The sequence below is a fragment of the Citrus sinensis genome, chromosome 1 (genome assembly GCF_022201045.2).
Source record: "Citrus sinensis cultivar Valencia sweet orange chromosome 1, DVS_A1.0, whole genome shotgun sequence".
In the NCBI taxonomy this organism is placed as follows: domain Eukaryota; kingdom Viridiplantae; phylum Streptophyta; class Magnoliopsida; order Sapindales; family Rutaceae; genus Citrus; species Citrus sinensis.
Window position 1 is genome coordinate 6,392,316 of NC_068556.1, and position 26,517 is coordinate 6,418,832.

Below are 26,517 nucleotides of genomic sequence, written 5' to 3' on the forward strand. Positions count from 1 at the left end.
AATACTTATGTTTAGAGATTCACAAAAATATATATATTAGAACGCTAAGATTATTATATATTCACTTGAATGTGGTTTTGGTTATATATGGTAAAATGTTATGATATTTATGTCCTTTGAAATATATATATATATATATAAAGGATGCAAAAGTAAAAGTACATGTGTTGGTCTGATTTTGGTTTAGCTCAAAGCACTATGAGAACTTCTCTGCAGAGGGTTGTTTTCTGGTAAAGATGCATATTGGGATATATAGAGACGGTTTTCTAGGGATAGTGATAGCTAAGACAAACATGAAATCACAAGAAACAGACGTTAGAGGCAGCGCGATGGCTAGAGACGGCATTCCAACGGTCAATATAGTATAAGGTTGAAGATGATGATGGATTTTCCAAAAACCCTACGAGAAAATTAAGTGTTTTGTGAATTAGTGAACTTACTTCTTTTGTGATTAACCTGATTTTTTAAAAGTATAATACCCTTGAGGGCATATTTATCTCCTTTTGAACATGTGGCGAGCCGTTATTAGTGACTTCCCTTCTCAGGTAGGGTTTTAAGGGTAATTTGGCACATCTTGTGGAGGTGTTTTAGCTTGTTTGGGTTGGATAGCTGTCCACTAGGGATAGTATGTACTTGGCAACATATCCTCAACTCTGATTGGCTGGTTTTAAATGAACCAATTGGGCTGAGAAGTACTTGATTTCACTAGAGATTGTGCAGGTGACTTTGTCTGTGATCCCCTTTCCTCAATTTTGACTTTGATAGCTTGTAAGGAGATATTTTAGAGACAATCGAGGTGAAGACTTTGTTGTGATGATGTGTCCTGTTACCGTTGGCAAGGCTATCATTGTTTTGTGGTCTCGTATTAACACGTGGCGGGTTACACTATAGGAGGCATTGTTTGTTATCTTCAGATTATTTAGGTGGTTGATGCTAGTTCTTTGAGATCTTCCAATTCCATCCTCCCTTTTTAGCTTCCTATTTATCCTTTGTCACAATCCCAAGTCCTATTCAATACCTCTAGTCTACATTTTACCACCAATAATAAATGTTTTTTAGCTTTTAAAGTTGAAAAAACAAATCACTTAATACTTATGTTTAGAGATTCACAAAATATATATATATATATATTATTCAAAATCCAACATTCAAGTTAATTCAAATTTCAAACTAATTTAGATTTATTCAGATTTCATATTAAAATAAAAAAACAAACAGCATCTAATTTGGATTTGTTCAGATTTCAGATAAAAAAATAAATACCGCTTTAGAGTAATTTTGGCATTAAATTGAATTAGAAAATCATGTATATTTTATTTATTGTGGCAAATTATTTTTTTTTCATACACTAATATATGTATTAAAATTAAAAATTTATTGAAATTATCTTTGATAAGTCTATTTTATTATAATTTAAAAATCTATTCTTACATAATACCAAAAGAATATCTCCTCTAGTTACATTTAGTGGGATTTGAAACATATTCCTATCCAATTCAATTGAAGAAGGAAAATGAGAAGCTGAGACTCAACCCATGCTCTAAAATTTTCTAAAATTTGTGAGTGCATTAGCCCATTAGGAATTAATTCCTTTTGAAAGGAATTTGAATCTATGGCAAATAGATGTAGGCAATTAAAAATCTAAAATTAGCAACTTAATTAATTCTCAAAAATATTGTTCACTGATATTGTTCACGATTATCGTTCATGGTTACTATTTACAGTTACTGTTCATCCACATCAAAAATATTAATTTTTCAAGAAACAATAAATTGCAGAAAATAAAGACACAATGATTTTTATATACCTCTCTTTATATAGACACTAAGGTTTCACAAAAATAGTAAGTCTTTAAAGACTTTGATTCTTTACAAATAAGAGTTTCTTTCCTCTTATAATTCCTATGAATCTGAATAGGAATAAATATGATTTCTTGTCTTACTTGTCTCCCAAGAAATATCTGGAGCATTTAATGAACTTCCTGTTTGAACCAGTTTCTAGCTCTAAATAGATCTCACGCGTCAATTATAGAATCTCATCATTAATTGACTTACTAAATTAGACATCTAATTAAATTAGGAAACAAATATTCCTAATAAATTGGAATATCACTAAATTAGGGAATTAATAAATTAATCTCTATTACAAGATATGCAATAAATAAAATTCTAATTTAACTAGACTTGTCATAAGATACAAACTCTATAAATAATGGACTTAACACCTTTTATTATTAATTCGCTCTCGAATTTTAGGACTTGAATCTTAAAGAAAAAACCATTCTTTACTACTGTATTTAGACGTTTACTTTGCTACGACAATTAACTTTTTTCTGTTACGATGGATTGTAAAATTAATTCCTATTACAAGATATGTAATGAATAAAATTTCAATTTAATTAGACTTACCATAAACTATCAACTCTATAAATAATGGACTTAACATCTTTTATTATTAATTCGCTCTCGAATTTTAGGACTTTGAATCTTAATGAAAAAATTACTCTTTACTACTGTATTTAGACGGTTACTTTACTACGACAATTAACTTTTTTCTGTTACAATGGATTGTAAAATGGAATCATAAGAATCCAAAAGAAAATCGAAGTAGAATTTGACATTTTCATATCCTGTCTTATTTTAGTGTTGATGATGCACAGATGCAGGCAAACGGCGTATTTGAAGAACGGCACTGTCCCGCCCAAACAAACAATTAACTATTGCGCGCTTCAAGACCGAAGAGAACGAATCACATGTTGCAGCCCATACTTCCTCTTCGATTTGTCATTATCATCAATTGATTGCAGTTTTAACTAAAAAAAATTACAATTTTTATAATTACAATTGGTAAAAATGATTATCGGATTGTGTTCATGTCTTGTAATTTTGTGTCGGTAATAAATTTAAGCTGGCCTAAATATGATTTATTAGATAATTATTTTAAAATATTGAGATTTTAATCCACACAGAAAATAAATAAATACCTTAATAATATGTTTAGTCTTTATATTTAACAAGATTTACATTAAATATTTACATTCATTTATATATGCACACGCATATTTGTCAATATTTTATATATTTACACTATTAAAGTTTTAAATTTATATAAAATTTTATAAACGAAACACTACGTATATTTTCATCATTTCAAAAAAAAAATAGAAAAAGAAAATCATGTCTAGTAGTTGAGTTTTGATGATGAGAGCATACAAATTGGTTTTAAATAGAAAATATAATTATGTACTTAATTAAGTAAATGGTTAAGAAATTTAACGTTAATCCGACACAGAAAAAACCGTGTCAATCCTATCCTAATCTATTTAATAATAATATTAAATTTAATGACCCATATTCATTTATTTGTATCGCATTCGTATTAGATAATTGAATTATGTCAAATTTTATCAGTTGTATTTAACTATTTATAATATAAAAAATTATAATAATTACAGCTTTACTCACTACCGCTTCTAATATAATAATATCCACAAAAGGACAAATGCACTGTCGGTTAATGGGATTAAACAGCACAGCATAATCCAATTAAGTGGAACTGATGGGACAACAGCAGATCTAAATCTAATCCACGTGGAAAGATGTAAACGGGGTCACTTCGACATTTTCCACTCTGAATGCATAATTCAATTACTTTTTGATTAATCAGGGAATCGGCTACGTGTACAAATCAGCTTCCTAATCAAACAAACCCACATGAAGGGCCTCGCCAATGTCCTCATCAACCCACACTCGTGTTCATTAGTCCATGTGCTAATTGTTCTTTTGTAATCTGATTTCTGACAATTGTTCCCATGTTTTTAACCATCATTAACAATGTCATTATTTTTAGAGTTTTTCCATTAATTATTAACTTAATATTATGATGTCTAGTGGATCTCCTATATGTTAATTTAATATTGTAAATTTTTATTTTCTTATAATATACATATATCTCCTCAATAATACAGGCTAATTGAGATAGTCATTACAGGAATTAAAATTAGGTAGATAGATGGTACATCAAAAGTCATGATTTCTAAATTTCTAGATTTCTAGATTTCTAAATTTCTAGATTTCTAGATTTCTAAATTTCTAAATTTCTAGATTTCTAGATTTCTAAATTTCTAAATTTCTATATGCACCTAAAACATTGTACATTGGGAACTTAACGGACTTAGCCAGATAAGGAAGAGGGAGGTGGGATTATTATTTGGATAGCTTCAATATGGACAAACAAGGTGAAGTCATGGAGAGCCACCACTTTGATTGGATTAGTTCTAACCATGAATGACAAAATCTCCATTTCAATATTTTATCATAAAACAAAATTAAAATAAAACAAAAGTAAAAAAGCTGGTTGGCTCCTTTAGTATTCCTACTGCTTTATATATATGTGTGTGTGTGTGTGTGTGTGTGTGTGTGTGTGTGTGTGTGTGTGTATAGATATAGGTTGATACATAAGTTGCTTTTTCTTCGGACTCGGCTATGGCCTCTCATGGTAGCATCAAAGTTAGCACTACCACCTCCCCAAAAGGTGGCAAGAGTACTACTGATCCTCACGGCGGCGGTGCCGGTTCACCGAAAGGGCAGTGCCTGTGTTCGCCGACGACTCACCAAGGGTCGTTCCGGTGCAGATTTCATCGGACGGCTGCAGGAGGGTCATCGGCGGCTTGGATCATGAAGCGATCAAACTCCATGCCTGCCGATAAATCAGCAGCGGTGGCTTCTTTTTCTCCCAAGTCAGTTGAGACTTGACCGCGCCTATTCCATGTAAGCTAAAGATTAATTAATGGCAGCTAGCTGCTTCTTCATATATATCTTTCAAAGCTCTGTAAAAAAAAACAATATGTAATAGCTTTGATACTTGACTTTATATGTTTCTGCTTGGGATTTTCAATGCTTGAAACTGTTAAAACTCGTTCTTGATAATAGCCTATAGGCAGCCCGCGGCTGGTATGTAAAATTAATTCCTCCCTCTGTTGTTCGTTTGGCTCCTGTATGTTAATAATTCTTGCTTTCATTATTAGTCTGTTCCCTTTTTTGTTCTCCGTTTAATTAAGCTTGTAGATTGATGAATCTGTTATATCAGTCTTTTTGACTCTGAAAAATTAATACCAAGAGACGAATATAGAATTTTGTTTTTATTTTTTTTTCTCCCCACTCAAAACAAGTTAGGGCACTAATCTTTGACCTGATCAAATGGTAATTAAAAAACCGAACGTATATAGTTCATTCTTATCCACAAAAATTACACATATCGGTCGAGGACAAAAGCAATATTGAAGTTTGATTATAGTGTCTTCATTTTTTTTTCATTTTTTTTTTCTGGACGGTAATGGAATGGTTGGATGAGTTATGAATGGCTCTCTCTCATTTTAGGGTAAAGAACCCATCAAAGATTTTTTTTATGTTAAAATAATAAAATGAGTTGATCAAGATTGAAGAACGCTTGATTTTTTGTTCCAAAGCTATTCTGAGATGGTGATGGGCGCATGTACGTGACAATTCATGAGAGTGTTTCCATCCAGAATCCAGATAGCTACGCGCCTCTTAGGAATTAAAATTCAATAATTGAGAATATTAATTCATAAGTTGATCATACAAATCAAAAGAAAATGACATCAATGAAGTGTTTAAGCACCGTGGTGTGGAGTCGTAGTCCATACCTCGTCCACAAAAAAGATTTTGCTATAACATGACAGTACGCGTATTAATATTGCTAAGCACGTGTAATTTAATTAACGTTTGATTTTGTTTTTGCCAATAATAGGAGTCTTTTAATCTTAGTTTATCTAAAAGTTGTATAAGGGTTACATTTATAAGCCCGTTTGACCATTTGAGGTTCCTTAGCAATAACAATTTCTTGAAGCAGCGTTGTGATGGGATTTGTCTAAAGCGCTGAAACTGATTTTGAGAGTTAATTAAGGGAGTGAGTTCAATTTTCTGCAATTTCAGAATTCGAGTTCTCCTTAAATTAATCTATCGAAAAAATCGTGAGTAAGTTCCTCATGAATTCTTTTATAGTTCGGGCACTCTTATTTTTTTCACATTATTAAATCATAAAGTTTAAATAGAGTCGGTGCAGACATGTTATTAGACTGTATAATTTTATAATATATTGAGAAATGATTCTCTTAAGAGTGATGATACAACCATAATCTTTTGTACATATTTATTTTATACAAACTGATATGACATTAATTCATTGGTTGAATAAAATTATAAAATAATATAAATAAATCATGTGGGCTAAAAAATATTTAATTCAATCAATGAATTAACGTCATATCAATTTGTACAAAATAAGTTTGTACAAGAGTTTGTAACTACATCATTACTCTTCTATTAAACCACACAATTTAATTTCGTGTCCACATTAAAAAAAAAAAATAGTGCCCGCACTTGAGAATAATTAGTGTCCTCCTATAAATGGATGCGGTGATTTAGGACGGCCGTAATAAAAATTAATAAATGAAATCCATTAATTCTAATATATTTATGATAATTAAATATTATTAGCATTGTAACTCTAACTAAAAAAAATTATTTAAAAATAAGAGATTTTAAAATGTATCAAAGATAATACAATTAATGAGACACATATGATACATGCCATTAAATTTAATACAATTACAATTTTCATTATAATTTTTTAGAATAAGTATACATAATAGTATTAGTTATATTATTATATGACTAATATAATGCCAATAAATATATTTTAGAATTTCTCCAATGTGAAAAATATAGTGAGCAACGGGTTATTTTGCAGTTGACTTCTAAAGCGTGTCGCCAGATAAGATCTTGTCGTAAGCCACTCTGATCATGCCACGTCGCACTACAACCCCGCAAGACATGCTTGCTAAACTAAAATCACAAAATTACATCACAAGAATTAAGGTGCCGTACGCATTAAAAAGATTAATGAGATAAATTACCTCCTTCGGCCACATCTAAATCATGCTACCACCAAGTCTCCTAACCCACCAAACAAAACAACGATGGGTTCAGGTTCAACTCACGACCACGTGGCGTACGCGCCCCTTCCCACGGAAAACGTCATCGTTCTACCCGTCTACTACCAACCCGATCTCCGCCGCTGGCGGCGCCGCCGAAATCTCAGCAGATGTCTATGCACAGCCGCCGCCATCGCGAGTCTCCTCGCTGTTCTGGTATTCATATTCTACCCCTCCGACCCGTACCTCCAACTCGCCCGTATCCACCTCAATCACATCCGAGTCAACTCGTCTCCTCAACCCACGCTGGACCTTTCCTTCTCTCTCGTCGTCAAGGTCCACAACAGAGACTTCTTCTCGTTGAACTACGATTCGCTCGATGTTTCGATCGGTTACAGAGGGAGAGAGCTAGGGTCGGTGAGGTCCCACGGAGGCCGAGTGAGAGCCAGAGGCAGCTCGTATGTTAATGCCTCGCTGAAACTCAATGGCCTTGAGGTTATTCATGACGTTATTTACTTGATTGAGGATTTGATCAAGGGGGTCATCCCCTTTGATACCGTTACTATGGTCAAAGGCGAGCTCGGAGTTTTGTTCTTTGAAATTCCTTTGAAGGTATTTTCTTTTTTATAAACATTCGTTCGCGGTGTTGAATTAATCGCTTGTATTTTGATTAGCTGTATATATATTTATATCCAAGTTGCCTTGATTTCTTAATTGTGAATTGTGAGTTCAATTATTTGATTGATTTAGAAACAAACAATTCGGAGAATTACTACGCATATTTATGATTTTTGAACTGTTTCAGGCGAAAGTATCCTGTGAAGTGTATGTAAATACAAGCAACCAAACTATTGTCCGGCAAGATTGTTACCCTGAGGTGAGAAAAGTGCATTTCTCTTATGTAGCTGAACAGGATTTTGATTTAAATAGAAATTTGCTGTGCAACAAAATTCCATTTTAAGTGCCGTAGATAATGCTGTTCTTGATTATAATGTTGGGAGAATGTCTGGTTGTATACCTAGGAGTGTTACATGCTAATCATCCCCAAGTTACACATGTAACTATGAATGCTTTGCTTGTTTTAGTTTTATCTGGTGTGGATCAATCATTTGTTGTCTGGGCATCCACTATCTGTTAAACTGACTAACATAGTGATTTAGAACACATTGTCCAATGAATCAGATGAAGAAATGGGAGAAATCGAGGCATGAAAAAGGAGAGACAATTCAGAAGAACGTGGGAAGGAGTATAATAAACTACATTCCAATAATCATTGATAGCTTCAAGACTACTCAAAAATGAGAAAGAAATCTCTATTTATAGTGGCCAAACCCTAGATAGACTGGGAAATTGATCTGTGCTTAAGAAAAGAAATATACTTGTAGAAAGTAATATAACACTCACTCAAATAAGAAAATTATTATAGGTAGGCTAAATATTACCAAAACATTTAACTGATCTTGACTTAAATAAGCAAGAATCTATTAATCTTCCTAAGATCCTAAATAGAGATTTCTTGGTCTGTATCACTTGAACAGTTGACCTAAATTAATTTGTGCTGTGCTTTGGTTAAGTTAGTTCAATTTACATTGTTGTCTCTTGTTGATCTTGCCTGCATAACAAGTAACTGCCCCGAAGCATCAATTTTATAAAGCTGACTCATGACCTGAAATTTGATTTTGCAGTGATGTGTTGGATGCCACCAATTTACTATTATTGTTTAGTCGATGAATTGGCAAGAAATCCTGTTTGATGCGAGACATACACCATTGTTTCCTTGTGGTCCCATGGGTATGTTTCACTTGTGCAGGAATAGGAGTTACATGGAGAGGTTGGCGTGTGTTAATTACATGGTTTAAACTTGTATTTTTGAAAAGGATTTATCAGTTTCAGTAACCACACCAGTGCATTTGTATCATGCCCTTAATATATAAGAAATATTAAATTTAAATTTAGTTGGAACTTTCTTGTGTATATTTTATCTGAGACAGAATGATGGAAACTGTGCACTGAATATGCTATTTTAAACTAGCTCTTTTCACCTTGTAACTTAATAATATTTTGAGGGTTCAAGTCACATATCGAGTTGCCTTTTATTGCATGAGTAGGGATAGCAATTTGACATAGGTTTGTGTGGAGTTTGGGTAGCCACTTTGAGGTGAAAAGTCTTGGCTGCTTTTGGTGTACTGCTTTTTTTTCATTCATTCTTTGCCACATGTGTGTTTCAATCAATCATAATAATATGTAAACACACGAAGCAAGCAATGGATAAATGAAGTGCAATGCTCCAGGTGCACTAAATGCCTTCTCACTTCGAGGACATGGCCTGCCTTTCTAAATAATCTCACAGTAGGTTCTTTTCTTGTTGACTTGTAAAAACTTGACACATCTCCGATGTAAGCCACTCTGATCTTGCCATGTCATGAAATAAACCCACAACAAAACATGTTTACTAACCTCAAATCACAAAATTACATGACAAATTAGGGTGTCGTGCACAGATGAAGATAATAAGATAATAAAGTGCGTTTAGTATTATTTTTCAAAGGTAGCGCTATTTGCACTTAAAAAATTGTATCGAACACCTATTTTTTAACTCTAAAAATTATATTGAGCATTTTTTTAATTAATATTTTTAAGATTAAAAAAATAATAGAGTAATTTATTATTAACTACGATCTAATAATAACATTAAATCAAACATCATTCCTCTTTCATTTCTTCATGTCTATTCTCCCTCTTAAACATCATTAATCATCAAACAGAACAAATTTTCTATTTGACGGAATAGATGAAAATTTTAAATGTCAAATTGTGTATTTCTGTTTTACATGCAGTTTAATAAATAGCATACAAAGAACCCAATGAAAAGCACTGCTGTCCATTCTAGTGCCTCATTTTTATTTATAAAGTCGGCTGAATGCAAATGAAAGTTCAAAATTAGCAAAGATACAATTAGTACTTGAAAGGCTATTCTTCACTTTTGGGTTTGCAAGATTCATATGGAATTGTATTGATTGGAGGTAATGGGTTTTAAATTTTCTATCTCTGCATTAAGTAATTAAGTTAGATTTTGATTAGTTATCAGTTATGTTTTAAATTATTGACGGAGTAGAGTTTTACAGTAGAAAGAAAATGGCTAAAAGGTTAAATGAAGGGTATTTTACCCATTTTAATATGTTGTTTGAGTAATTTTAAATTTAATAAATGAATACTAAAAATAAAGAGTTGTTTAGAGTGCAAATAATCTTACCTTTTTTCACATGGTGTTTTTTTTTTCTTTTATTTGTTTTATAATATTTGAATTATTAGTTTCAGTAAAATAGAAAAACGAGTTTGGCAACTTCTTATTCGTATGATATTTCTGAAAATGAAGAAAAATAAAATAGTAAAAATACGTTCGTAGTATGTTGGAACATATTATTATGAAAATAATACATATGAATTACGAGTAATGCTTTTTGCACCCCTTTATTTTCCTTATAAAACCTCATTTTTTAAACTGTAGTTTTATTGCTAAAAGAAATTACTGAAAAAGACAAATACGAATTTAGTTAAACTAAAATGTCTTTACAAAAGCCCTAACTATTTTTAAATCTTAATATGTGAGAGAAATAATTTTTTTATAAAACTAATAAAAAATTATTTTGAAGCAATGATTTAATTATGAAAAAGTATATTTCATAATTTAATTAATTTATTTTAGATGAGAATAAAATGTAATTAAAACTCTATGGCAATTTTTTTGTCTTTTTAATAATTTCATAAAAGAAAAAGGTATAAATATAAAATATGGGGTTTCATCAGTGCTATAGAAGGGAGTTAGAAACTTCACTCAATGATTATAAGGGGGTAAATTTGATTTAGGATGCATTTGAGATTGATGTTAGATAACTGTAATTTAAAAATTACAGCATTAAAATGTTTGGTAAATATTAACTATTGTAACTTGAAATCTATATTAATATAGTTTTTTACTTGTATCATGAAAAATTTATTATATTTTTAATATTTTTGTTAAAATTATTATTGAAAATTTATAGTTACTATAAATTATTAATTTTTATTTCATAGTTATAACTTTTTTTACAACAACTATAGCTTAAAAAGTGCCACACTTCCGGCCAATACTTTAATGTTTTGTTTACTTTTTGGAGTGGGAGTGAGGATTATAAATTTCTCACACTCCAGTGTTTACTTATAAATTTTAAAAAAAGTAAGAATCTCACTCTGTGGGTCCCATCTAATTTTAGAGTAAGGACTAAGGAGTGGGAATCCCATTCCTAGGGGGGGAGTGGGAGTGGAAATCCACTCTTCCCTTCTCTTATTACTCTTATATTTAATAAAATTATATTTATTTAAATAATATAATAATATTATATCTAATAAAATAAAATTACATTTATTAAAAATAATAATATTAAGCATATTAAAATATATTTAATATTATTATATTTAGTTAAAATAATAATTTACATTGATTCTAAGTTAAAATTACTTAAAAATAATATTATTATACTCATAGAGAATTAATAATATTACCATATACTATCTTTATTTGAAAATATAATATTATTATATTTATTTTAAAATAATAGTATTATTTTATTTAATATTAGTAATTAATAATAATAAATAATTTATTCTAAGAAAATATTAATTTTGTATTATATTATTAATAATGTTTCATTTGTGTTGTTCTTATTAATAATTTTTTATTTACATAATTAAAATTAAGAGTAGTAAGAAATTATAATTTACATAATTAATAATATTATAAATTATTATTAATTTATAAATATAATAAAATAAATATTTTATTTTTTAAATATATATTTTATTAATTTTATAATTAAAAACTATAATTCTTTAAATAAAGATGAAACTATAATTTAAAACCATTTACTCTCAATTCAAAACTATATAAACACATAAATTAAATTATTATTTTAATTTTTCAATATAAATAAATAATCTAATCCCACTTCATACTCAAGATTCCCGTTACAATTCAAAATGTAATCGCCGCTTAATTGCAGTGCAGTTTGCAAATAAAAATAATATTAGTTTAATTTTCAATTTCAAATATGTGGGACCCAGTATGTAATCTTAGCAGATGTCTATCCTCAATCGCCTCCATCGTTCTCTTCTCTCTTCCGATGTTCTTAATATTCCCTTCCGACTCGTACCCTCCGACTCGTCCGAATCCACCTCAATTACATCCGAGTCAAATCGTTTACTAAACTCACGCTGGACCTCTCTTCCTCTCTAACGATCAAGGTCCACAACATAGACTTCGTCTCGTTGACCTACGATTTGCTCGACGTTTCGATGGGTTACAGAGAGAAGAGCTAGGGTTGGTTAGGTCCCCCGGAAGTAGAGTGAGAGCCAGAGGCAGCTCGTGTGTTGATGCCACGCTGGAACTTGATGGCCTTGAGGTTATTCACGATGTTCTTACTTGATTGAGGATTTGACTGAGGGAGTCATTCCCTTTGATACTGTTACTATGGTCAATGGCGAACTCCGACTTCTGTTCCTTGAAATTCCTCTGATTTTTTTTCGCATTATGTGTGAATTGTGATTTCAATTATAATTGATTTAGAAGCAAACAATTCGGAGATAATTAGGAATATTTATGTTTTTTTAACTGCTTCAGTCAAAATTATCCTTTGAAGTGTATGTAAATACAAGCAACCAAACGATTGTCTGTCAAAATTGTTACCCTTATGTGATAAAACATTCTTCTTTTATATAGCTGAATAGTATTTTTATTTAAATAGCGATGCAACTGCTTTCAAGTTGAGAGAGTTCTTGGACATCTTCATTGCACCAAAATCATCTTGATCATTGTTCCTCTGTTTAAATTTTGATGTGCCACAACAACAATCCATTTTTAATGTGCTTCTTGATTATAATGGTGGAAGATGTCTGGTTGTGTACCTAGGAGTGTTACTAATCATTCCTGGCATATAACTATGGATTGTTTTGCTTGTTTTGGCTTATCTGGTGTGTCGTCTGGTGCATGCGCTATCTGTTAACATAGTGATTTAGGAGGCATTGTCCAATGAACAACAGGAAGAAATGGGAGAAATCCAGATATGAAATAGGAGAGATAAAATTCTGAAGAAAGTGAGAGGGAATGTCATAAACTACATTCCAATAATCATTGGTAGCATCAAGATTACTCAAAAATGAAAAGAAAGCTCTATTTATAGTAGCCATCCCCTAGATAAAATGGGAAATTTAAATCTGCTTAGGAAAAGAAATATACTCGTAGTAAGCATATAGCACTTTCCCAAACAAGAAAATCATTATAGGTGGGCTAAATATTACTTAAACATTTAACCAATCTCAACTTAAATAAGCAATAATCTTAATTCATAAGATCCTAAATAGAGATTTCTTGTTCTGTATCACATGGACAGCTGACCTAACTTAATTTGTGTATGCTTTGGTTAAAGTAGTTCAATGTACTTTTTGGTCTCTCATTGGTCTTGTCTGCATGACAAATAACTGCCCTGAAGCGTCAATTATTTACAGCTGACCCATTTCCTGGGATTTGATTTTTCAGTGATTCATTGAATGCCACCAATGTCGATGATTGGCTGCAGGAATTCGTGTTTGATTGGAGACATGCAACATTGTTTCTTTGTGGTCCCTTGGGTGAATTAACTTGTTCAGGAGTAGGAGTTACATAAAGAGGTTGGTGTGTGCTATCTACATGGTTTAAACTTGTAATTTTTAAAAGGATTTACATTTGTTTTGAGTACCACACCAGTATAGTTAAGAACTTTCTTGTATATATTTATCTGAGAGAGAATGATTGAAACTGTGCAAAGATTGCGCTAATTTTAATTGTGCTAGAGGAATGGGCTCTTTTATCCTTGTAGCTTCAGAATATTTAAAGATAGAACTGTTATCTTTTGCAACTTCAGTGACATGCCTTGAGTTAATCTTGCAATAGATTTGGTGCTCTAGTAGCCCAGGACTCTACAGAGTTGCCTTTGATTACACAAGCAAGGAGGCTTGTGGAGTTCTTGGTCCTAGAGTCCTTTTGCATAAAAAGTGATTATTTGTGGGAGTAGATTTATGAGCCAATTCTCAGGAAATCTCTGGGTTAGACTACAAAGTATATGTATTCAGACTCCTGACAGATTATATAGAGGATCTGGCTATGTTGCAACAGTTGTCCTGTACCCCAATTTTTGTCTTTTATAGTTTAACTACTGTCAAATTTACTTGAGCACCCTGCACTCTTTTCATTTACAATTTGTTTGTCTTAAAAGGACAAAATTACCCTTCCTGCAAATATTTCTGAACAAAAGAAATAGATAAGGTGCAGAGTTTAGGTATTTTTGGTGTTACGAAAAGCCGTGGCAACAATGAACTTTGCCTTCTTCTCCTCCTCTTCTCATTTGAAATTGTTTATAGCCTTGATACCAAATTTACAAGCGTACGGCTTGCTGCTCTGGGCAGTGGGCAGACATCATGCGTATGAACCTTAGCATTGTGATCTCTTGGTGAAATATATAAACTTTGATGCTTATCATAGCATATCTAGGACTAGCTCGAGCTTTAATCCTGTGATTAATTAAGAAGTATGCTCATGATATATGGACCCATGCTTATCCTCCGATTAAGAAGTATACTCAGCAAAAAAGAAAACTATTGTACATTTTTCCTTTGATGATTTGGGGAAGGTGTGTTTCCAAGGAAGAGTGTAAAATTAGCAAATGATATTGGAATGGATAATTCAAGAATAGAAAATGGGGAAACTCTGAAGTAGATTTTATTTTCTTCTCTTTAGCATATTTTACTGATTTTAATTTTTTGTTTTTTTTCCATGGATGGCATAACCTTGCATTTCATTTTAATGACTGTGATTTGCTTAAAAAAAAAATCTGCTAATAATAAATAAGAAAGAAATAAAAAGTGTAAATCTTTTTTTCATGTGCTATTTTTGTTATACTCTAGCACCAGCATTGACTCTGAATACACTTGCCTTTTCATGGACAGCCAGTGCCATTACGAATTTCATAATCAACTTTTTTTTTTGGTCTAATTTGTATTATATAGACTGTTTGCATAATGAGTTATGAGTGCGTGGCTTAAATCATGTGATTGATGGAACTTTTTTTGTCACTCATGCACTTTCTTGTGTGCTCAGCATCTAAGGTAGGGATGGCAATGGGGAGAGGAGGGGAGGGGACTAATCTCTCCGTATCTATCTCCGATATTTTGCGTATGTTCCCGTCCCCTTCCCGTCCCCGTTAAAATTATTTAAGAGAATCCTCATCCCCTTCCCGAATAATAACAGGGGATCCCTGAAGGTCCCCGATCCCCGAATAACTAATACATTTTTTTATTTTTGATTTTGAGTTAATCATATTAAAATAAAAAATTCAAATAAAAGTAAAGTTCGAAATATATCTTACATTAATATCCATTACAAAAGTCACATACATTAAATTAGTAAGTAACGCAGCATGCAAGGAATACAAACTATCATGAACAAATTAATAGCCTAATACAAAATTGTTACAAATAAAATCAAATTTAGATTCAAAATTAACTTTTCAATGGTGGTGTGGGCACTTTATAAATTTGGATTATTCACTTTACAGCACAATAGTTAAGTCGTAGCAAATCAATAGCAAATATTAGATTAGATTAGATATTAAAATTGTGATTTGTTGTGGGCAACTATAACATCTAAAAATAAATAAAAAATAGACTTAAGTTTAAAATATTTCATGAATATTAAAATTAAAACAAAAGTTTTAACCTAATAGAATCTATCCGGTCTTTTTAATGTCCTAAATAAAAATTTAGGACTTTAATTAGTTAATTAGGCCTAAAAGTTTAATAATATAAATATTTTGATATTTTTTTATTTTTACCAATACTTATAATTTTATAATTCAAACTTTATTATTTTTTTATTAGTAATTTTAAAAAATAAAAATTAAAATGGGGAAATGGGTAGGGGATGGGGATTCCACCTCATCCCCGTCCCTTCCTCGAATAAGAAATTGGGTAAAAAAATTTCTCCATCCCTTCCCCGAATAAGAAATTAGGTATAAAATTATCCTCATACCCTCTCCGAATGAAAAAAATCCCCGAGAGTACCCGTGCCCGTGGGGATTTTTGTCATCCCTAATCTAAGGTACATCCCTTGCGCCTTGACTATTTCTGCTCCTTTGGTCAGGTTATTGCTTTAGCTAACGGGAAAGAAGAAAACGAGTGATGAATCAGGCCAGTGAGCTGATGAATCTGGCCAGAGAGTGACAAATCTGTCCGGTGAGGCGGTGACTGATGCACGAGAGAGAGGGAGTGCCGATGACGCGATGAAAGCAGGGGAGGGAGATGTGATGGAAGCTTCTGGTTTATGCGAGAGAGAGAGTGTGTTTAGGTTTTTAGGGAATTTTTTGTTTTTTTTTAATTTTTCGCTATTTTTATTTTTATATGAAGTAAGGGTATTTTTTAAATAATAAAAAATTTATGGGAGTAGAATGGGAAATCCCAGAGAGTCTGATTCCCAAGTGAGTTCTCATTCTTGATTCCCGAATTATTGTGGGGTTCACAAAAATGATTCCCATTCCCCTCCTTATTTTACTAAGTAAATGCAGGAATCATTCCAATTTCAAATTTCCATTCCTGAATTCGGCAAGTAAACGCAGCTTAATACTTATAAAAATAATAAATAAAAAGAGAGTAATGTGTTAACCAGAATCTTTAGTAGTGTATGTAAGTAGAAAATATCACAATATTTCTTAATATTTTATAAACAAAAGGAGTTTAAAGTGATTGGTGAAATTTAACATTAGTTAAATCATAAAGTACAAAGATGGGAACGTTACCAGTTGTTGCAACGTAGATGAACCCATATATACATATAAATCGTAATAAATTCAAAATTAAAAAAGGACAAATGAAAAGAAAAAAGAAGCCGGAGAGATGTCCATTGAATAGCAAGCCTATCCTGAAGGATGGATTTGTGCTTTGAATAGTTGCGTGCCTGGTCAACATCTTAGAAAAGTCTCGTCTGATTGAGGCTTTCATAATTGGCCAAATGGACCGAGAACTCCGGTGCCGGTGGTCATATTGATGCAAATGTGCAATTACAAATTGTGAGGCCGCTGAATGAGCCCATTCGAAGAGAGAAAAATGAAGAGATTGATGGATGCCTGCCGAGAGTGTCACTTTTCAAGCCTGTGGGCCATTTCCAATATTATTGTTGAAGCTTCTACCCTCCAGCGCAGAAGAATTCTCTGATCACTCACATTCACACCTGCTCATCAATCAAACAATGCAAATCTTTACCATAAAAATGAATTTGGACAAGGACCCAACACTCAGCTGGCTTCCGTTATTAAATTTGTCTAGGTATAGACAAATTGTGGACATTTCTGGCGTTTGTAAAAATTTGTGTGAAGGAACTCGGTTGAATATTGAAAGTGGATGTTATTTTTCTTGTTCTTCGTCCTTTATAGAATCGTGATTATGTAAAAGGAAGACATAAGGAGAAGGAAAGAAGCTCAACGATATTATTCACATTAACTAGCTTGAGACCAAGACTTCAAGAGTGATTAATATTAAAAAAGCTGAGTTACTGCGTCGAGCATATCAAATACATGTATTTCTTTATTTCATTTATACACTTAACATGATAATCAGATAAAACCTACAGCTAATTACAGACTGGAGTTGACTCAACTTTTGTTATACGACCACGCCACACATACTGGGCATGGTGGTGCCTGCAACGAAAGGAACCCGGGTGCGTCGTCGGTGAACAAACGCACTGCTTTATCAAGCCACCGCCGCTGCCACCATCACCACCAGCAGCCTCTCCACCCACTTCTTCATTTGCTCCCTGCACCGGAACCCTTGAGACAAACCATCTGCCTTGAACCAGCACCAAGTCTGTACGGCTAACCAGACTTACGCCTGTTGGGTAACACATTTTCCTTTTGTGCTTTCACGCCCTCTTCTAAAGTCTATGTTATTTTGTGTTGTCGAATGTGCAGCCTGAAAAGAGAAGAAAAGAAAAGAATCTGCGTGCTTTAAGAGAGATTATTATGCAAAAGAAAAGAAAGGAAGAATGAAAGAGAGGTGGCCAAGCAAAGTTTTTATTTTATTTATATACGTTTTTGGGATACAGATATATGTAAAAAGCTTTTAGGTTGATTCGCATAAAACATTTTGCTTTTTCCAAAGCTCCCAATTAGGCGTTTTGCGCATATGTTCTCTCAGGTGATGATACTTCTCTGAAAACGAGGTTCTCATGCGTACACGTGTCCAAACCATTGTCTATCAGAAGATTAGACAGCCGTGGATAGATAGACACAACCGCACAGGACATACTAGTGCCGCGTGTGGAGGATCTCTAACGTGGCATTATGTGAGTGGAGTGGGCACAGTGGTAAATAGAGCAGCACCATGTATGCTTGAGTAAGTAACGCTGAAGTTAATTCAGTGTGTGCGGATGCTTTCACTTTGCACGGGGACGAATGGTTGCTACTTGCTTGCTTGCTGGTTTTAGGACTTTTCTTTGATATAACGTTAAAAATTGAGTTTGTTGAGATTTACGCAATTCGTGTTTTGAAGTTTGAGGGGTTGGGCGTAAAAGGAAAAAGGAAAAAAAAGACAAGCCAAAGCTGATGCCACTCCAGGTCAGATTCTTAACAAAAGTTTAGTTCATTTTTGGATGGTAGCAAAAAGCAAAAGCCATGACTGGGCCTAAATTGCCGATGCTTATTCATTCGCGATCGCATTCATATTAGTACCACAAACAAGAAAAGCAAAAAGAATATTCTGATAGGTGGAGAATTGGTTTCGTTCAGACTCTTTTGTCTTTTGATTGCTATTGAAGTGAATTATAACTATAAAAATAAAAATTAATAATGTATAATGAGTATGATTTTTAAATTATAATTTTAATAAAAATAATAAATATATTATAAGTTTTCTATTATACAAATGATAGACCAAATTAATTTAATTAATAAATAACAACAGTTATTGTTTATCAAAATATTTTAATATAGTAATTTTTACGTTAAATTTGCACAACCTCAATGCTAAAGAATATCCTAGTATTTTTCTGATAAATGAGAAACATTTACTACGGTAGTAGTACCTATCCGTTTTCAATTATGTGGTTTAAGAAAATAAGTTGCACACTTATTGATGCCTATAACTAGAAGAATGGTTTTTAGGGGTAGGCAAAAAAACCATAGTCTTAAAAAAATCGAACCGAACCGACGGTTTTTTCTAATTCGGTTCGGTTTTTATTTTTAAAAAAACCAAAATATACTGTTTGTAAAAAAAATCGAAATGTCGGTTCAGTATTCGGTTCACTTAACTGAATCAAAAAACCGAATTATTTTTTTATTTTATTCAAATCAAACATGTGTTATTTCTTTTTATAACATTATGATTATGTTTATATAGATGGAGTATTGGAGTTTGGTTATATATTTTAAAATTTTAATATTTCATATTTTGGGAGTATCTTATTAATAGTTAGTAAGATATTAGTGATAAAATGTGTTTTAAATACTTTATATTTATTGTTAGTATTTGTAATAAAATTAGGATAAATTAATTGTTGAAAAAAATTATTACATTCATGAGGCCCAATGGGCTAAAAATTTAAAAATTCAAAATAGGCTCAATAGGTTCAGAACCGAAAAAACCGAACTGAAAAAAACCGAACTGAAACGAACCGATCCGAAAAGAACTGTTTGAGTTCGGTTCTTATTTGGTTCTTTTTATAAAATAACCGATTTAAATCGGTTCTACTTAATTTCAAACCGAACCGTGCCCACCCCTAATGGTTTCTCCAAGTGTGCAACTTATTTTGGGCCAATATGAATTTTTATAAGTTGCACACTTATTTTGGGCCAATATAGAAAATGAGTTTCAAATTAAGATTGTGGAGGTGGGAGTTCAATCCGCTTACATGTCCAATTGGCAGTGGTGGGTAGGACAGGTGTTGATGTGGTATGGGCTCATGTTGTATTAAAATTAAAATTAAATGGACTTGATTATCTCGCAAAAGGTTGCTTTCGTCATGCGATGTGTGAGTTCGGGTTGGGCTGACTAGAGTTTATGAAGTGGATCTTGAGCAAGAGAAGGCTTTTCACCGATCAGAGAGTGACGTAAGGCTTTACGGTGTTACCAGTGTAACGGACTTGGGTCCACACAAATATACTTACAACAAGCCCATACGAGATCTTGGGCCCACCGTTGATCAGTAACAAAAATGTGTTTGTTACTTTTTCCGAATGAATTCACACATTGCGTCAATAATACAAAAGAAATGTTTTTTACATTTAGATCAGAAGAAAACTGACTTTTACCGAGCAAATCGGGCTTGACAAGCAGTAATCTGTTAGGTTATGCTGCTGGCTGGCATCTTTTTATTTAATTGTCATCCTACAATTATTAATTAGGGAAATTATCCACCGTACATCCGTTTTTTTTAATTTTTTAAAAAATACATAATTTTTTTTTTACTAAAATCCACTTGAAGTTACATTTTTTTTTTTCATTTCCGTTTGAAATCCGTTAAGGAAATTAACGGAATATTGCTTAAATGACTTTTTTACCCTCAAATGTAAAAGATAATTTATTCATCGACCACTTGTTTTTTGTGTATTTTTTCAGAAATACACAATTCTTAATTTATTTTTACTGATCTCTACTCGAAGTTGTATTGTTTTACACCTATCCACCACTGTGTCGTTGTAAAATGACGATTTTACTCTTATGATGTTAGTAAAGTTATAACGGTCTCCAAACAGAAGTGGAAAAGTGAAAAAAAATGTAATTTCAAGTGGATTCCAGCAAAAAAAAAAAAGAATTGTATATTTTTAAAAAATAGTGAAAAAACGGGTGGACGGTGGATAATTTCCGTATTAATTATTAGTTACCAAATAGTCAAATACCTAATTGACGTTTATATATATTGTTTTCCAGATAAATCTCCGACTTCAATTCAATGGTCCTTCTCAATGACGTCTCGCTGAGTACATCTCGATACAACTCAATTATAATCGGTGTAATTTTCCCCCTTTTTTTTCCCCTAATATTGCCATAGACGAGGACTTATTTTGTTATTCAACTTCAACCAGTCTCTTAGTCGCTGCCACAAGCCCACAAGTGTCTATGTTATGAGACCATTCTAAAGGAGGAAAAAGCCAAAGTCAAAGAGCCATCATTTTTTAACCAACAAATTTTGAAATGTATTGTTGCAAATCTACCGTTGACAAGGATAGAAAATTCAAACACTCCATACGATAAATTAACTGACAATATTATTTTCCGTAACTCCACGATCAATAATTAAGAATTTATATCTCCCTCAACATATAAAAGTCGATAACTTGAGACATAATCTCCATCTAAATAAATAATAATTATAGTTACTCTATAATAAAATAATTAAATATAAGCGTAAGCGTTTACGTAATAAAACAACATCAATTTTGTTAGCCAATCATGTGATAAAAGAAAAACGAAAATAAAAGGAAACAACAGCTGACCAAGCAAAGTATCATTGTATTATTTGTATACAATTTCTTTCTCCTTCACACTGATTTGTCTCTAGAAGTTAATTATTATTTGTTTTTGGTCGTCAAAATATAAAAACAATATAGAAGGCAACGTGGCGGAGTATAAGTGGAGGAGGGAGGGACCGAGGAGTCCGAGCCAGTTCCGTGTCCTACAGTCCTAGTCCTCCTCGATGAGCCGCCAACCGAATCGAGTCAAATAAATCTCGCGTTTACCACGCGTTGCTTTGAAGTTTAGATTCCACACTCCCAATATATTTGCCACGCCTTTGCACTTTCTTGAAATTTCCAGGAAACTGCAAGTGCAATTTGATTGCTTACAAATCTTCTCGTATAAATAAAATATCACAACGCCTCTCGCCGATCGAAAAGCACTCATCAAAGACAGAGTTGTTACAGGGTATCACTCGGCGAGGGAAAATATGATGAACTCGATGAGATTATACGCTCTCCCAGTAATTGGATTCATGTTCATGGCGATACTGCAACTGGGTAATGCTCAAAACATGGCTCCTTCACCGGCTCCGGCTCCGTCTAGCGATGGTTAGTACTCGTATAGTCAGTCACATACACAAATCAATCAACCATATTAATCTTTTTTTTTTTGGGTTAAAAGTGAAAAATAAAATTTAATTGAAGTGGATTGGGTTTGATCTGCAGGAACAGCGATCGATCAGGGGATTGCATACATCCTTATGGTGCTGGCGCTGGCAATTACATACCTGGTGCATTGATTTTGATTCTTTTTCAACTGATTCTTTTATGTATGTAGTTTTTCTCCACAATCATTTCACTTGGAGAGAAAGTCACTGCATTATTTGTTATTCTTTGCCCTGTAGCCTTGCCCTATATATGTAATTAACTGGTTACTGCAATCTTTCATTGAATCCAAATACTTCTTTTTTTTTCCTCTTACTTGGTGTATGCGATTTTGTTCATGTTTCCGGGTCCGATCCTGTATTTTCTGCACGATTATGGGTGTTTTCGCATTTCAAGATACTATATAAATAAATATACGAAACAAAAGCAAAAAAATTCGAGATAATCTTCTTTATGGCCAATTGGCCATTTCATGATATGCAGCAAAAAAATTCGTAAGTTGATACGCAGCCACTTGATGATATGAAAAATAAGAAAATAACGACCTACTAGTTGGGTTGTGTAGGGTTGGCCGAATGCCAATTCCCAAGGCGGATCGAATACCTAACCGGTTTGCTGAAGATATGGTATTTGCAGATATCTAAATATTAGTTAAGTTTTCGTTCCTGTTGTGAAATTAATGGCCTCTACCAGTTTAGTAGTTCTAGCTCTATTATAGGAGCAAAAGCCAATTAATTGAATTTTTAATGCTTTAGTGCTAGTATTATTATGATTAATGGGACAAATTTTTAGAGCTATAAATATAGCTTATATTGTAGTAAAAAGAAATGAAAATGAGAATGGATTGGAGAGCATTCCATTGGGAAAATTAAGATAGTTATTGAGAATCTGTACATTGAAAAATCAAAGCTTATGGTAAATAATAATCAAGGAAGCTTCGCTAAATTCCTTACGAATTTCATTTATAACAATTCAGGCACATTGAGTTTTTTTATTTTTTGAGTTTTGGGTTAGTGGAATATTATACAATTGTCATATTACACAGCAATGTAATAATATTTTGAGTACATAAGGAAGTTTTAAGGAAAATTATTTTATTAGTACTTTTAATTATAATTATTTTTATATATGATTCAAGAATTTTATATTTTGATTAATCATAATTTCAAGAGTTTTATTTTTTTAGAAGTTTATTTTTTATTGAAAATAAGTGTCCTTAATCAAAATTTCGGGCGAAAAATTACTGAAAATCTTGTGAAATAGGGTGAGAGCCAAAGTTTTGATGCATAAACAATTATTTGTTTGTTGCTATCACATTGTCTTATGGAGTTTTTGAAACTTATATTATCTTATACTTATTTTGATTTTATAAAATAAATTTTGAAGGAGATCTCTTTTGGCAATGTTAACCGGATTTTGGTGGATCCGATTACAACAAATAAGATAGCATTTTAAATAAGAAAGGTTGCCAATCTTGAAATGTGCTTTTCACAAGACCAAGGAGGATAGCTAGTTGAGTATTTGATGAGGGGCAGTAGGCTCAACCTCTAAGCAATTTAGGCGGTTGCTTAAGGTCCCGTTTTACATGAAAGCCCCATGAGATAATTATTTTATATATAAAAAGAGAAAGTGAATTTAAAAATCATTATTATGCATTTAATTTATTATATTTTGTATTTATCTTTTCCTAAATAAACTATCAAATTCCTATAAAGTTTATTTAATATAGTACTTAGTAGTTTTAATTCCTACAAAATTGATAAATTAATAGTTTCAATCCTACAAATTCTCTATTTCATTGTTATAATTAATATGTTATAATTTAAAAGTTTTATATTCATTTTAAACTTCTATAAAAGCCTCACATTTTATTATTTATCTATTAAGTTTTTCCTCCAACAATCAAGACACGATATGTTCTTGGTCTTTGAGAGAAAGAAAGAGAGAAAAGGAAAAAAAATCCTACTTCCTCTACTTTTCCACTTAAAAAGAAAAAGAAAAAATCTAATAATTTTCTCTATTCTCTATGGTTATTGGTATTTATTCAAATGCTCAAACAATTAATATAAAGATAAAGTTAATTTATGATTTCATCTCAAATTACAGATTTTATCTTTTTATTATTCTCTTAATTAGTTGTGTTCTTTATTTGTTCTTATTTCTTTTTAATATATTCTTTTATTCATCTACTTTTTTGTGTGTGCTTATTTGATCTATTTTGAAATAAAACTATATTGAAAAAACTTTAGAAAATAGAAGAATAGAAAAATTAGTTTAATCTAGAAAAGGAGTAGTAAAAAAATATTTAATTTGAGTTAAAAAAAACAATAAGTGAAATTGTTATAATTGAATCAAAATTTCATGGATTAGCAATAGTATAATATAATTTTATTTAATAATTTTACATTTTAGATTGTTTAAAGAATTGATTTTCAATAAATAATATATAACTAATATATATATTGTCTTAAATTTTAAGAAGAACTAATTAAAACCATTTGTCTAAGACCCCAAATATGGTTGAGTTAGCTCTGATGAGGGAATGAAGATGTAATAAAAACAAGGAATAAACCACCAAGTTGGGTTTGTGAGAACCTGCAAAATGGAAGTAAATCGTGGTTAGAGGTAGAGTCAACAGTGATTGACAACCATACTCAAACACTCAAATTAGATTTTGAATAATAAGAGGCGGTCTTGAGATAAAAAATGGAACTTAAAGCTATTAACAGCGGCAAATATGCGGTGAGGAAGAATATAAATGTGTAATTTCAATTTTCACCCGACGCGAATTTGTTTTTTTACCTTTTTTTTCTGTTTAGGATTTTTTGATTTGGTTGCATTTGTGGGTCAAGTGTTAATGGGTCCAACAATATAAGCTCTGTTAACAGTGAGCTCAACGCATTCAATCAAAGTTCTTTGTGGGCTGATCAAGTCAATTAAGTCACTATTTGTGGATGAAATTGAGTCAAATTGTGAAATACCAAAGATTATTAGCCTGTTAGATGTGAAAGATTTACAAACGAAATTGCTTGCAATGGACTGCGTACTTGAAATTGGCTATTTTGGTAAAATATGTGTAATATAGTTACAGTTCGTATGAAAATCACATGATAATCTTTTTTTCATTCTCCAATTATCATTTGGAAGCAATTTCAGCCGCTGTTTCAGTTTAGTTTCTGCATCATACGGGCTGCCTCGAACTAAATTACTAAAGTTCGTATGAAAATCACGGATCTGTTTTACTTTCTTTTCTTTCAAAATGACTTCAGAAGTAACTCTGGGCACAAGCTCAATGCACCTGTATATATTTCTTTTCCCTTTTCGTGTCAAATTTAAAACTTTCTTCGCATTTAGTTAGATTGTCACGTAATCTAGCTTTAGTCTTCTAGTCTTCTAGATCAGAATAAATTGTATGATTTGGTGTTTTGGTATCCTGAATATTTCATCATTTGTTTAATATTTTCATCATTTGCTGTTTAATTTGTTTATTTTCGAATTATTAACCCGTCCAAATTAGTAATCCGTACCAAATTATTAACCCAAACCATATTGCAACCCGAAATCAACAATCTGAACTCGAACTGAATTAAAAACCTAAGTCAAATCAAACGAAATGTGGAATCGAACCAAACCAAAATAATTTTCTAACTGTTTGGGTTGAATTTTTAAACCTGAATGGGTCACCAACCGAACCGAAATTGAAACATCCCCCCTCCTATGATTTCCATTTACACGGATAGTAGTGGTGAATTTCAAGCTCTAAAATCCTTCCTTAACATGGTATCTCTCACTTCCTCAATCCACCACACACACCCGAACACAATGGCTCTACTGAGCATCGTCATCGAGATCTTGAAACAAGAATCACTTTTTTAGATCAAGTCTTAAATCTTTCTCACAGCTATCTATCTTATTAATAGTACGCCCACTTCGCTGCTCCAATTAATTTCAAAGTTAGAAAAATTATTTGATCATTCACCTAATTACACAAAATTACGTGTGTTTGGGTGCTTTTTTTTTTTTTTGGTCTATGGCTCAAACTTTACACTAATTATAAATTCGAACCAAAATCTAAGCCTAATGTTTTCTTAGGTTACTCTTCCACACAAAGTGCCTTTAAATGCCTTGACCCTACAATCAAAAGACTTTATATTTTTGGACATGTACTATTTGTTGAGAATGTATTTCGTTAAAAGTTCTATTGACCAAAACTTGCCCAGAATATGTCTAGATAATTTTTACATATGGGATTATGGGTCCCTTCACTTAATTCACTATCACATATTTCTATTCCCACTCAAAGTCAAACTCTCCATACCGAAAATCACTCCTTAAATAAGCCAAATATTCCTCCTTCCATTTACATTTTATACTCCTGCACAT

General features: G+C 32.0%; 1 protein-coding gene and 2 long non-coding RNA genes across 3 annotated transcripts; all 3 read left to right on the forward strand.

The window, feature by feature from the left end:
- Nucleotides 1–6,935: 6,935 nt before the first annotated feature.
- On the forward strand, nucleotides 6,936–8,910 carry LOC102611769 (hypothetical protein). The gene is made up of 3 exons (XM_006475546.4): nucleotides 6,936–7,567; nucleotides 7,761–7,832; nucleotides 8,641–8,910. The coding sequence occupies exons 1-3, from the start codon at nucleotides 7,001–7,003 to the stop codon at nucleotides 8,641–8,643; spliced, it is 642 nt and encodes a 213-aa protein (XP_006475609.1). The 5' UTR covers nucleotides 6,936–7,000; the 3' UTR covers nucleotides 8,644–8,910.
- Nucleotides 8,911–11,891: 2,981 nt separating this feature from the next.
- LOC102612056 (uncharacterized) lies at nucleotides 11,892–13,844 on the forward strand. Its single transcript, XR_370392.4, has 2 exons — nucleotides 11,892–12,393; nucleotides 13,527–13,844. It is a non-coding gene; the product is annotated as an uncharacterized LOC102612056 (long non-coding RNA).
- A 7,684-nt stretch (nucleotides 13,845–21,528) lies between these two features.
- Nucleotides 21,529–22,449, forward strand: LOC102612461 (uncharacterized). The gene is made up of 2 exons (XR_370395.3): nucleotides 21,529–22,077; nucleotides 22,195–22,449. It is a non-coding gene; the product is annotated as an uncharacterized LOC102612461 (long non-coding RNA).
- The last annotated feature ends 4,068 nt before the right edge of the window (nucleotides 22,450–26,517 follow it).

What these genes read in the sequence shown, in the direction of transcription:
- LOC102611769 (XM_006475546.4), top strand. Translation starts at nt 7,001, where the DNA reads ATGGGTTCAGGTTCAACTCACGACCACGTGGCGTACGCGCCCCTTCCC. An exon ending in TCTTTGAAATTCCTTTGAAG is followed by an intron (nt 7,568 to 7,760) that starts GTATTTTCTTTT and finishes GAACTGTTTCAG; the next exon opens with GCGAAAGTATCCTGTGAAGT.